This window comes from Ictalurus punctatus, chromosome 26, assembly GCF_001660625.3.
Source record: "Ictalurus punctatus breed USDA103 chromosome 26, Coco_2.0, whole genome shotgun sequence".
NCBI lineage: Eukaryota > Metazoa > Chordata > Actinopteri > Siluriformes > Ictaluridae > Ictalurus > Ictalurus punctatus.
The window spans coordinates 8,902,518-8,917,116 of record NC_030441.2 but is presented as its reverse complement, the minus strand read 5'-3'; the positions used below and the strand labels follow the sequence as shown (position 1 = coordinate 8,917,116).

The window sequence follows — 14,599 nt, the reverse complement described above, 5'->3', positions numbered from 1 at the left end:
TGTACATATTTAATATTGCTCACAAATGTTGTCTGTTGTGTAATTTATATTGCCCAATACATAAATGCCAAGGTGAAATACGGTGGTTATAATGTTGTCAGACAGTGGTGTTAGACTTAATACTTCTTCTTGGCAGAAATGGATATTGCGCAAAGAAAAAGCATTTAAGTACAGAGTCTAAATAGAGGATAACTGAGACATGCCTTCGTCTTGGATAAACTCCACCCTGTGTGTAACTGTCTGAGCAGCGTTTAAATCCATAAATAATTCTGAAGTATTACCTCCTAACTACATGCATTTACTGAATATGGCTTTTTACTCAGCGTTGTGCAAAGGTTTGGGAGGATCCTGACCCAACATTATATTTAAGTAACAAATATAATTTAACATGCAGTACCTACTGTATATGACCAACATTTTTCCATCCTCTACTTTTATTTCATAAGTACACTTCAATTACTCCCTGGATGTGAATAAAATAAACTGTTGGTGCAAAAGTTTGTGGCCCTATGGTTTATGAGGGAACAAATTGAAATTGCTCCTCTATTATAACACCACTCTTTTGCACTGTATAAGTAACGTTAAACTCCCCCTTCTCTCTCTTAATATACAGTCCCCTCCAAAAGGATTGGAACGGCAAGGCCCATTCATTTGTTTTTGCTATACACTGAAGATATTTGGGTTCGAGATCAAAAGATGGATATGAGACTACGGATCAGAATTTTCCAGCGCTTTCATTTCTTGACATTTACATCTAGATGCGTTAAACAACTTAAAATAAACATAAACTATGGCACTTTTTGTTTGAACCCACTCATTTTTCAAGTGATTGAAAATTTTGGAACATGATTTCATTGAGAAGTGCTTCTCGTTGCCCAGTTAGATTGATTGTTTAAACAATGAATAGCTCTGAATGTCTACTCTTGATTTGAGCCCTGTTTTTAACCTGTGAAGACTGCATTTGCTGTTAAAAAGGATAAACCAACATGAAGACCAAAAGACCTATGTGAGACAAGTAAGCCATTTTGAAGCTGAGAAAAGAGAGAGGAAAAAAATGTATCAGCGCCATTGCATAAGCATCGGGCATAGCCAATACAACAATTAGGAATGTCCTGAAAAAGAAAGAAACCACTGATGTACTAAAAGCCAGACATGGAACAGGATGGCCAAGAACAACAACAGCAGCTGACGACTAAAACACTGAGCTGGGAAGAAAAACCTAAAAAATAAATACATAAATAACACAAAACCATCACCAACATCCTCCACAGGGCAGGGGTGAAGGTATCACAACGCATCTCCCAAAGAAGACTTTGAGAGAGCAGAAATATTGATGCCATAGCACAAGATGCAGACCACTCACCAGCAGTAACAGTCAGAATGCCAGATTGGAATTCGCAAAGAAATACAGAGATGAGCCACAAAAGGTTCTGTAACCAAGAATAACCTCTACTAAAGTGATTGAAAGGTCAAAGTGTGAAGAAACAATGGATCTGCTCATGATCCGAAACATACAAGCTTGGTCAAGCACGGTGGAGTCATGTCATGTAACTCATGATAGCAGCAGAATAAATTCAGAAGTTTACTGAAACATCCTGTCTGCCAGTTTACAGACAAATGCATCCAATCTAATCGGGAGGAACTTCATCACACGGCAAGACAATGACCCTAAACACACTTCCAACTTAACAAAGGGCTTCATCAGGGGGGGAAAGTGGAAGGTTTTAGACTGGCCAAGTCAATCACCAGACCTTAACCCAGTTGAGCAGCATTTCACCTCCTGGAGAGGAGACTCAAGAGAGAAACCCCCCTAATCAAACGACAACTGTAAGACGCTGCCGTACAAGCCTGGAAAACAAGAATGCAACAGTTTGGTGATGTCAGTGGGTCACCATCTCAAGCAAGCAAGACTGATGCAACAGTGGTATGAAAAAACTCCCTGAGAGGAAGAAACCTTGAGAGGAACCAGACACCAGAGAGTACAATTACGAGTCATTATTCATTAAACACGGAACATTACAGAAACATTCACTGCTGTATTATTACATTTTGCCCATTTTGTTGCTCACCATAAAAAGCTCCTCGTAGCCGGTGATCATCCTCTGTACCACAGCGATGACGGCCGTGGACTCCTCGGCCCGGGCTGAGCTCTGCACGCTGAACTCTTTATCTGAGCTCTTCTGCTTGTGCAGCAGGTTTGGCCCAAAGATGGTAGCTAAGTTGATCGATGTCATCTTGTTCCCTGTAACCTGTGGACAAACAGTTTATTCTACATGTGTATAATCTTTAAATGTACACATCACGTGATGCGTTTTGGGAAGTGAAATTTAGATATATCCTTGTGTGAATGCATTTCGTTAAATATCGTATCGATCAATATCATTAAACTCCAGTTAAAGACTCAGGAATAAAGGGAGAGAATTACTGCATTTTACTTGTAAGATCACTACGATGTTGTGATCACATTATTAGAGGTTCCTCTGAAGCCACACAGGGATTAAGACTTTAACATTGTCACTACAACTTCATGTACACAGCAGGGTGGAGATTCAATTTTTCTCACAGCAGGACTCTGTAAAAAGAGGATTAACTGTGTGTGTGTGTGTGTGTGTGTGTGTGTGCGCGTTACAAACGTCAAAAAAAAATCTTACCATTCTAGGAAATGCAATAAATCTACCCATCACTTCTATACAAAAAAATACTTCCTTTATTTTACTCCAAGGATCCTAACTAACTAGCGCACTGCCCTGCTTCCTTTCCCCCAAATCTCTCACAGGGTCTCAGCGGGAACGCGAGTGCGATGAAAACGTTGATCAGTGTTCCCCTCCCGAGCGTGAAATGAGTCTGGTTTCCTGTGCAGATAGGCATGTGGGAAAGTACACTTAGAGCGCAGGCAGGAGTGAGAGTAGTTCGGAATGGGCCAAGCAGACCTCTGAGAGTCCACATCATGACGCCGGATTCTCTTTACAGATTAACAATGAACCCATGAAGACCTGCAGCATGGGTTTCTACTCGAGTACGGTGTGCGAACTGGGATTGAAGTTAACACCAAGCCCAGGTTATGATCCCCAAGACTGCACCCCAAGTTTAGTTTTGTGAACTGTAACATGGAAATAACATGGAAATATCTGTGGAACATAATGAAACATTAGATCAAACTATGGGATCAAAAAACGTCCACGCTAGACTCCTTGCTCCTATCGTTACTCTACCTTTACTGCCTAGCAGAGCAAATGTGGAATGTATATTTGGAATGAGGTGCTAAATGGCCACTGGATACAGCTGCTTTTGGGGGAGAAAAAAAAAAAAACACACTATATGACCAAAAGTTTGTGGACACCTGACCGTTACACACACCTGTGCTTATCGAACACCCCATTCCAGATTTAGTCCCTCATTTGCTGTTATAATAACCTCCACTCTTCTAATATTGTGAAAATCATAATATTTATCAAATAAGTTGGGACATGTACAGCATGCTGCCAAAAAAGCAGTACAATTGTTTTTATAGAACAATACAATATAAAAAGGAGAAAAAAAAAAACGAGGAACCAAACACAGTGTATGCATAGCAGTCGATGCTGTAAAAGCACAGAACCTTGATTAAGCTACTCTACTCGAATCATAATGCATCCTGACGGTCGGATTTAGAGCTTTGGCATTGGGCTGGTTACACTGACCACTGGGGTCATTTTTTGGGCTATTCTTGAATGGTTATTCTGGTTTGGTCATGAAGACCTAGTATTCCTTTTAAAACTTTCTACTTAGTTCAATATCAAACGAATAAAAAAATAATATAATAAAATAAGACATTTCCTTGACAATTTGACAACCATTCCTTCTCAGGAAAGTGCATCATGACATAACTGATGATACTGTATAAGAAAAATGAGCTTAAGTTCAGGGTCAGAATTGTATGTAACTGAGACACACCTCTTCTTTAGGCAAACTCCACCCCACGTGCGTGACTCCTACGTAGCTTCTGAATAGTGCTCAAGCCGGGAGTTACGTTATGAAATGAACTTATGATAGGAAATTCTCAAGCGCGCTTAACTCAACTCAAGTATGGCCCCATATGTCTAAAATAAACGGGCTAATTAAGAACCACTGGTCATTAGATAAAAACTAATATGTACCGAAGCCTGTTGAGAATATTTACATGAACGCACGATGATAAATTCAGGCCAGGTGGTTCAATTAGTGCTCATTTTGTCTCAAATGTAGGCTGACAGTTAAACTGGCCTCCACTGCAGACTGTGAGGATCGATTTCACACTGCCTACATAACTATGCACTGAGGACATATTACTAAATAGCCCTTAATCAGACTTTTATGCATTTTCCAGATGTTGGGAAAGCCAAGCTCTACTGATTGACCCACAGCGGTCTATGAAGTACAAAACTAGACAGTAATGTCGGCTCAATAACTATCGCTAATCTTCTTATTAGCTCTTAGCGACTGCCCTCAAAACTTGAAAGTATTGGGTTCACGCAGGTATTGCTGCAATCCCAAAAAAACTCACCAACACTCTAAGCACATGATCTGTGAAGGCTTTTAGTCATTCAGGTAGACAAATATATGAATAAGACCATTGTAATCACAATTTCAGGTCCACAGCTCACCTCCTGTCCATCTTTGCCATATCCATTTTGAGCGTGCCGAGCCACGATGTGCAGAAACTCCAGCAGCCGCTGCAGGGTGTCACTGTTACAAGGCGGCAGCAGGTACACGAGCAGCTGGGTGACTAACTGCTGGTCTTCTGAGTCCAGCACTGTTAAGAGTGGAATCCAGGGTTATAGGTCAAAGATGGCATAGGTTTCGTAATCCAGATCTGACCTACATAGCGAACTTATCGATAGCCTGGTGGTTGAGTACAAGTGACTGGAAGCTTGTTATTGCCAGAGAGCCACTGTTGGGTTTTTAGCCCACAACTGCTCAGCTTTCACTATGAGTTGCTTTGTATTAATACATACGCCAAAAGAATAAATTTATAAAAACTACTCTGTCTTTGATTCTTATTTCTTATAAGTATAAGATTACTGCATTGGTATTTCTAGGTCCACGAGTTCCCAGTGTTTTCATAAAAAAAAAAAAAAAAAAAAAAATACAATTTATTGGGAACTTGGCCAACATTTCCAGACAAACTTTTAACTCAAATTCTTATTTACTTCAGTGAATTTGATATTTGACATTTCACTCTGATTTACTTGACTCTTCCAGACGTTTTTACAAAACCTGATTCTAAACCGATGTGGGTTCAAGAATCTACAGGAGTCTGCATTGCGATTTAGCTTGGCTCAGTTCTCTCTTTGAATTAGCTGCTGAGGAAAAAAGACTTTAGTTGTGTACGTTTCTCACATGTGGTGTTAATGAACGCTGTGTAGAGCTCTTTGGTGAGCAGCGGGTCAGCCATGTCCCGGAGGAATTCCTTCAGAAGCGCGGCCACGTCGTGGACGCTGTGTTCCTCGTCCAGCTGCACGTCTACGCCGCGGTCAAACTCCTCCCGCAGCTGTGGCAAAGGAATGATATAACTTCAATTAAAAATGTTACAATTAAAAACCGGCTCAGGAGGGAAATAAATGGGGGGATTGACGCTGTCTTACTCCATCCGTCTACCAATTAAAGACTGTTTTGGTATTTTACTGGGTGTGTAGCAATGGAGAAAAGGTCTGGTGTTTCTGGGATTCCCCATCAGAGAACTTTTAGTTAAATCCTGTGTTTATATGTATCTTCTATTTGAAATAGTAAATACATTGTTATTAAGCTTTAAACCAGATCAGGGTTTTACCAGGGTTAATCTGTATCCTAACAGAATAATATCATTTAGCCCCTGAGTTCTGTATGCAGAGAAAATACATTAGCATTAAACAGTTTTTGATTGCTAACATTATGCTGGATACGACAGTTGATCTCAGAATGAAACTCAGTAGAATGAACTATAGTATGATTACTTTATAACTATACAAATTTGACCGGTCGAGCGGCATTCCAAACGTGCCTATTTCTCTTTAACCACACAGGGACGTTTCACTGATCGTATCACTATGCTCGTCCGTGTTCGCTTTGTAAAATTCCACGTCCTAGTTACCATAGAAACGTTCACTACGGTAGTGTCGGTGACATCATCAGCAAACATGGCAAACAGTGCTTTTGAGGAATATAACGTTTGGCTTAAAAAATGAAAGCTTAAAAAGTCAAATGAAGATTAAAAAAAAGAAAGAAGGGAAGCAAATTTCACCGGAAGCACGTTTAATGGGAATGTACAAATCAATGTGAGCTAACTAGCCAGCTAGCGACGTGCTATAAAGTGTGTGTGTGGCTTCTCCGGGATCTAGTTCCACTAGCGGAACAAAAATAAACAGGACATTTGACCATATCGTGTCTGGAATGTCAGGTACTAGATATACATTTTTTTGTTGATAGTACTGTTGTATAAAAGCAATATTGCACTCGCAATTGTGTGGTAATACTGAATATCGGTACGGCTGTGATTACCTACGGTAGTCGTTCCTGCGGCGTATCACAGCGGTGCTGATATTCAGTATATCCGCACTCTTGTTTAAATATAACAGAACAGCACATAATGACGTAGGCTATTTATTCCTCTTATTCCACAGTAATTTCCCAATGCTAATTTTTTAATAAGACGAAAAAATGCAGCTGAAACAAGCTTGGAAAACGATTATAAAAGAAAAACGCAACAGTTTGGTGATGTCAGAGGGGCACCGGCTTGATGCAGTTATTTCAAGCAAGGGATATGCAACCAAATATGAACTGTCATTCGCTTTAATTAACATTAAGAGCATCTGACCCAATACTTTTGCCCACCTAAACATTGGGTGGTCTGCCACCAAAAGTGCCATGTTCTAAGTTGTAAATATGAAGAAATGAAAGCTGAAATTCTGACCTCTGGTCCCATTCATCTTTTGATCTCAAACCCAAAATGTCTTCAGCGTATAGCAACAATAGAACTGGCCTTGCTGTTCCAATACTTTCAGAGCGGACTGTATTCGCTCTCATCGGTGGTATTAATACACGCATGATTTTGTAGCGTTCCTTGTCATCACATGGACACGTCTTCGTTAAACTGTTTCGTTGTCACTACACATGTACTTAGACACACTTGGAGCACAAGGAATTCCCTTTAAAGACTTTAATGGTTCACTAGAGTTGACTAGAGTTGTTCATGTCTTGCTTATCTAAGAATGTGTGTTAGTTTAGGAGTCCTGAAGAGTGAACACCCTGAAGCAGAACACGCTCTAGGGATCGCTGATGGAACGAGCAGGACACAGAGACCAGCAAAGTAAAACATGCAGGCAAAAAGGGACAAAAAGGAATACTGCCATTATGAAGGATGTATGATGAATGATAACCTGATTGTCCAGTTCTGGAAAATTGCTTTTGGCTTTACAGGCCACTTACATACACTCACACACTAAGACATGATTCAGTAAAACATAAGACAACAAACATCAAATAAAGGAGCTTCAATATCTTATCATAACGAGCAATGAGGAATTAGGTAGAAGAAAGAATACATTATTTAAAACCTGAATTAAATCTGAAATAAAATCTGAAACGTTAGGAATTCATCAGGGCAATAGCTGCGCTGTTAAACCGGATAAGTTCATTTAACTCAAAAAATCTGAGGAAACTAATTACCTCAAAATTTTTACGTTGATAAATCAATCTCTTTAAGCCAAATACACTTAAATAGAGCAAAAAAATTAACTCAATTAACTCTAAGTGTATTTGGCTTAAAGAGATTGATTTATCAACTTAAAAAATTTTGAGGTAATTAGTTTCCTCAAATCTTGTGAGTTAAATGAACGGTTTTACAGTGTGGTGAAATACAGTAAAAGACTTCCTGACAGGATTTTTTGTAGCTATAGGTAGCCTATACCACCTCCCAGAGGGAAGCTTATTGAATTCACTAAATAAAGGGATGGGATGGATCTCTGAAGATCTGCTCGGTGTGCTGCCTGTTAAAAACCACATGAAACTCGGGTCCCTGTGACTTCCCTATAATTTTCTCTTCCATACCCACATTCCTACAGTTCTTCCCCCTTATTCTCTACACAACGCCATACCAAGTAAAGATGCTGTCAATTAAACTTTCGCATACCAGCTCCAATGTATCTTTACTTAGAAAAAAAACCAAAAAACAACAACCACTATTTAGCTTCCTCAACAGATGCAATCGTTGCATAGGCGTTTTGAAAATATATTTCAAATTAGCTGTAAAATATTATCTGGTATCAAGTAGAATACCCTGCGATGGACTGGCACCCTGTCCTGGGTGTACCCCGCCTTGTGCCCGATGCTCCCTGGGATAGGATCCAGGTTCCCCGTGACCCTGAAGGAAGGATAAGCGCTATAGAAGATGGATGGATGGATGGATCAAGTAAAATAATTAAGTACTTAAAATCCTCCACAGTTTCCAGATATCGGTCATTAATTCTGTCTTGGCTTAAGGAGCATGAAATATTTTGTCGCTGGTTTGTAATTAACTCCTTGGTTTTACTTGTATTTATAACAAGAGAGCTACTTCATCACCTAAACCTTAACAGTCGTCGAGCAGGTAAAATGATCCTCACGGAATTTACAGTCTCAGTAAGCTCATTCACAAAACCTGCCACTTAGTACCTTTAAAATAATCTTACAGCTGATCCATGCTGCTTTCATTCCAAATTTTGATCAGTTTAATAACTGGTTTCGCTTGATTTACGTTTGCCTTAGATTTTGGGAGCAGATTTACAATATTATGATCCGATTTCCCCACTGGCAGATGACACAGCACTTTATATGCATCAGGAACGTTTACAAAACTTTACAAAAGTTTACAGGTGTTAAATTCACCCAGCACGAACACTGGTTGAGTTGGAGAGTGAAGAAGGGCATTGTTTTAGCTCTGCGCTGTACTTCCCACCACCTCAGTGTTATCAGGCCCACATACAGGCATTAAAATAACGGCGATCCGTCGAAATCGTCTTGGTCGATACAACTGTCCAAAGGAAACATGGGTACAAATACGTTTTCGCCTACATTACTGTGTTACTCAACAATTATCAACAAATACTTCTACTATATTGTACTAGAGTGTATTAAATATCATAGAGTGTACTGTTATGCATGTACTCTATGTATCCTTTGTTGTTTTTGCAATCGTATGATCAGCTTTCTGCTGTTTTTGTAGTGAGTAAAGCAAAAAAAATGCTTAACACTGTGTGACCCATGCTGCGGTGTCTCTCCCATCACTCATCCGGCAGGTTCTTCACACAGCGCTTTCCTGTTTCCTTTGCAATTTGATTCTGATGCGCACTGGGACCCGGTGATATTTGTTTACTTTAATGAAATAAGATCACTGTTTGCACCGGGGTGATGTTTTCTCCAGAGTACGGAGAGTGTACATCAAACAAAACATCACTGTATTCACCTACAAGAGGGTACATTTAGATTTAGGGCAAATTCACCACTATTTGAAAGGAAGAAAAATATATATATATATACCATTCATAACTGAGACCAGTTTGGCAACATTGTGAATGAAAGATAAATTCGGCTGTTGTCGGGATTGTGAATTTAGACAAAGACAGAGTTAAGGGGTGGTGTGTGTGTGTGTGTGTGGGGTGTCCATCAGCGGATCTTTTTCATCACGTGTTTCATCGGCAAAAAAAAAGAAAGAAAAAAAAACAGACATGGCACTGTCACCGGCGTCACCCTTCTCTATCTCCCACCGCATAAAACAGAACCTTGTGATTTAGAAATGATCAATTCCACTCTAGTTTAGCCAGATTATCGTGTAGGATTACTAAACTTCTAAGCATTTCATGAAACGAAGCCCTTCTCATATAAAAGACAGTCAAAAAATTAAGTTTACACACACACACACACACACACACACACACACAAAGAAAATCAGTGATCCAATAAAGCAGGTCTAAAAATCTAGTAACAGACAGATTTGTGCCTTAAACAACAATGGATGGAAACCTGCTTATAATTAAAGGTGCGGTTTGTAATGTTTAAAAGTGTTTCTAGAACTGTAATAATACTATAATCTTTAAGATACGTCACTAAAATGGCGATTTGTGATGTTACTCTATAACAGAGTTGGCTACTTTCTTCATTTCGGGCTTTGTTTTACATTTATTCTGTCCGGGTATGTAGCTCCACCCACAGCCAGAGCAGCATCATATAGCTCTTCCTGTAAAAGCCAACTCATGAGGTACATGCTGTGTTTGTTAGGAGAGGTCTCATTAGTATTTTTTCACTTCTACTGCAGTTCACTTTCTAGGCAGCAGAGGGCGATCTAAATGACACACCGTTGCTTTAAGAGCATCCGCAGTGAATTTGAATACTGAAAGCTTTTATTTACTGTTTGGACGTTAAGCACAATAACATAAATGCATGAAAACGCATGAGGGAGATATTATGAGTGTGACGTGTCGTGGTGTGGAGCAAGAATTGCGCTTCCTACCTGCCTCACTCTTTTCTTCGAGCTGCCCACTCTAAAGATCCCCACTGTCTGTAGACCTTAAAGAAAAATAAAAGAATAATTATGCAATCTGTACACAATTTGGATTTTTTTTTTTTTTTTAACATCATGCATAGGTGTGAAAGTTCATAGCATGCGTACCATACTTCTCAAGGTGCTGGCAGCAGCTGTCCAGCACACGTGGCACCTGCCTGTAGATGGGGTTCAGGCTCAGTCTCTTGTCCTGCTGCTTCTCCTTCTTGCTGGGCGTCCCGGCAGGCAGCGAGAGCTGCAGCGCCTCCAGCAGACGTGACTGGTTGTCGTCCAAATCCGTGATGGAGTCCACGGACATACCGCCCTAACAAAGACATTCAAATCATTATGTCTGTCTAGATTTTTTTTTTGCTTTGTGTTTTATTGCATTTCCCTGCCAAACCATATCAAACATCAGAATGAACAGAAAGCGTGATCCCTGTAAGTTTGATCGTGGCGTGGATGTTGGTGGTCAGAGTATTTCAGAAACTGCTGGGAATTTCATACACGACAGTTTCTAGAGTTTACACAGAACGGTTTGAAAAAAATAAAATAAAAAATAAACACTGAGTGAGCGGTCAGAGGAAAATGGCCAGACTGGTCTGAGCTGAAAGGAAATCTATAGTAACTAAAATAATCACTCTTTGCAACCATGGTGAGCAGAAAAGCAACTCATCATGCACAAAACATTGAACCTTGAGGTGGATGGGTTGCCATTCCATGGACTTTTTCTCATTTTCAGCTGTCCAGTTTGGGCGAGTCTGTACCCGCGATTGCCTCAGATTCTTGTTCTTGGCTGACGGTTGTAAAGAGTGATTATTTGAGTTACTATAGACTTCCTGTTAGCTCAGACCCGTCTGGTCATTCTCCTTTGAGCTCTCTCACCAACAAGGCGTTTCAGTCTGCAGACCCTCTGCTCACAGTCAGTACGTTTACATGGACAACAATAATCCGATATTAACCAGATTAAGACGATAGTCTGATTAAAGAAACTATCATGTAAACAGCGATTTTTGATGACCTTAATCCGACTAAAGTCATACTCGAAGTAAACACAAATGGAATTAAGACATATGGAGTATTCCTGTTTTAGTCTCATTATGGACGAGTATTACAGACATGTACACACCTTAATCACACTATTAACGTCGTGTGAGAGTTTTCACCGCATTTTGCGACAAGACACGTACACACACGGCAGCGCTCGACCGTTTTACGGCAAACAAGAGAGCACGGCTGTGTCCGGCACTGCGTACTTACCTGCTATATAGTAGGAGAAACACATGTATATAGTGGGCGAAATACATGTATCTCAGCTACTATATAGTAGAAGAAATATGTCTAGGTAAGTATGCGGTTTGAGACGCAGCCCACGGCTTCAAGCAGTCGTCTATTTGCACGTACAGCGTGACTAATAATCAACTATACATGAAGCTTTCGTAAAATTAAAAATAAAAAACATGCAGGACTGTATACGGTACCATAACGAAGAACAACTGTATGTTGATACGTGAAATTCTGGAGGGACGTCGGACGGCGTGGCGCGGGGACGTAATGACGTGTGCTGTTAATCGAACTATGTTCTATAACATGTAAAACAGGAACATTCTAAAAGCGACTCATGTAAACACCTTAATCACAATATTGTCTTATTCAGAATAAGGTCAATAATTAGATTACTGCTGTCCATGTAAACGTACTGAGTGTCACGATTGCAAGGTGGAGACGGATGCAAGTGCAGATTTACTTTTAACGGCAAAGAAAGACAACCGTAAGACAAAGAGTGCAGTACAAACTGTGGCTTTATACACATAGGTGCTCGTGTATAAAACATGACGTGATTCGGGTGCAGGTGGTCATGAGACCGTGATGCAGTGAGGTACAGTGGCTACTGGGAACTGTAGTTCAGAGTTCCTTCTCTGATATATATGACACGCAGGGTGTTTTTTGTTTTTCGCACCATTCTGTGTAAACTCTAAAGACTGCTGTGTGTGAAATTCCCAGGAGATCAGCAGTTTCTGAAATACTCAAACCAGCCCATCTGGCACAAACATCCACGCCAAGATTAAAGCCACAGAGATCTCACTTTTTCCCCATTCTGAAGTTTGATGTGAACATTAACTGAAGTGCTTGAGTTAACGCTTGCGTTACCAAAGCCCTTGTTTTTTTTTTTTGTTTTTTTTTACAAGTGGATCAATAATGTACATGGGGGTTTTTGGGGTTTTTTTTTTTTTTGCATTGTTTATTGCAAATAGATGTCACAAAATTTTTTTCATTTTTCTACATTAATTTCCATTTCATTTACTTCAAGTGTTCCAGTGCCTAAAGAGTATCTGGATTCGTCTTGAAACAAATTCGATTCAATTCAATTCTAAATGATGCTGCACTTATACTTTTGTTTTCATTTGACTCTCATATGATATATACAGGATACTAATCCATTCTGATTATGATGATTATGTGATTCATGTAGTACATATTCAAGTACAAAATAAATGTAAGAACCTGAGATGCAGCTTGGGAGCGCATGTATTAACACTTGAGTGAAATATATGTTTGTTGTCCTGTAACAACCCAGCTCTGGCTCTGGCCTGGCTTCCAACAACGAACCATTAGTCACACCTTTATTAACTTTGATTCATCGGTATTTTATTATTCTGTTGTTTGTCTAGTGTCTATGCAAAGAAACATGTTTGTCTAACAACTGCATGTACAAAGCGAAGGACAAAGTGCAGTTTTTCAAGCTTACACCACTTCCAAGATTGCACAATCTGCTTTTTCTACTTCCAAATTGTCCTGCTTATGAGTTTGCTGGGTCTCCTGAGGTTCGCAGGGGCCTTTGGAATGCATGTAAGTGAGCTATTGTGCTGTTAAAAGATGGAGGTAAATGATTTAAACTAGAATTCCACTGGTGCTGTCAAAATTGCCCTGTGTTTCACAAGGGCTCCGCGTCCAAGCTTCAGAACCTGGCTAATCCTTTGTGTTTTGAAACACTGCTTCCCTGATTATCTGGCTCTGGTTTCCAGGTGTGGTTTAGTTTCTAGCCCAAGAGATGCCGTAGTTGGCTAATAAGGTTTTTGACACTGTACCTCTTTCTGCTTTCTCTCTCATTTTATTTTCATGCACAGTCTATAGCTGGTTACACTCCTAACATCAATCCTGTCTTATCATCAAGCATGGTTCTGTGAGGTCAGAGGTCACGGATTTGGTCTGAGGTGACAGGAAGTCTACAGTAACTCAAATAACCACTCTTTACAATCGGGGTGAGCAGGAAAGCATCTCAGAACTCACAACACTCCAAATCTTCTAGCAGATGGTCTACAACAGCAGAGGACCGCAACGGGGGCTACTCTTATCAGCCAAGAACAGGATTCTGAAGCGACGATGGTCATAGACGCAACAAAACTGGACAGAACATCGCCTGGTCTTTTTCCAATCTTCAACTATCCAGTTTCCATAGAATATAGCATCAATATTGTACTCTGCATTGTTCCTAGACAGAAACCACGCCCTTGCTGCATGTGGTACGCAGAAATAGAACTCTAATGTAATATTATGTTTGGCGTGCAGCAACCACGCCACTGTGTCCTTACCACGTCTGGTGTAAAATGGGACGTATTCCCAGGCTCTGATCCTGATCCCAAAATCTGTTCCTGACCTCAGCTCCATCACTGGTCAAACTCTGCTGGTGTCCTCAGACTTTCCTCTGACTCTATAGTTTTCACCTGTGCATAGTTTAGTTCACCTGTGTCTTGCTTTCTTTTATCAGCATAAAAATATCCAAATGGTGTATAGTTTTCATTTAGTGTATTAGTCATTTTCACACATTTCTAACTCTAAGTTCTGAGCTGTTCTTTTTTTTCCATTAGCCCATGTTACATGTCCCAGTTTATGGTCTACTGTGTCCTGAGTTTTTATTTTCTTTTAATTTTTTTTTTACCTCGCGTTACAATTTAAATGCTACCGTGAATTCCAGGATTAGCCCCCACCCAAAAAAAACAAAGCACTGCATATACAGTGGGGTCCAAAAGTCTGGGACCACACTGAAAATACAGGATTTAAAATTTGGGATTTAAAATTTAAAACATA

General features: G+C 40.0%; 1 protein-coding gene across 3 annotated transcripts in view; it reads right to left on the bottom strand.

Annotated features, from left to right (window-relative positions):
* The window catches only part of LOC108258843 (rho GTPase-activating protein 6), a 137,332-nt gene that overhangs the window by 9,400 nt on the left and 113,333 nt on the right, over positions 1-14,599 (bottom strand). For all 3 annotated transcript variants that reach the window (XM_017457785.3, XM_017457784.3, XM_017457789.3), the window contains exons 5-9: positions 10,640-10,835; positions 10,481-10,536; positions 5,359-5,509; positions 4,623-4,771; positions 2,070-2,249 (exon numbers count right to left, since the gene is read on the bottom strand). In XM_017457785.3, coding sequence (XP_017313274.1) covers positions 2,070-2,249; positions 4,623-4,771; positions 5,359-5,509; positions 10,481-10,536; positions 10,640-10,835 — 732 coding nt within the window. The remainder of the gene's footprint in view (positions 1-2,069; positions 2,250-4,622; positions 4,772-5,358; positions 5,510-10,480; positions 10,537-10,639; positions 10,836-14,599) is intronic.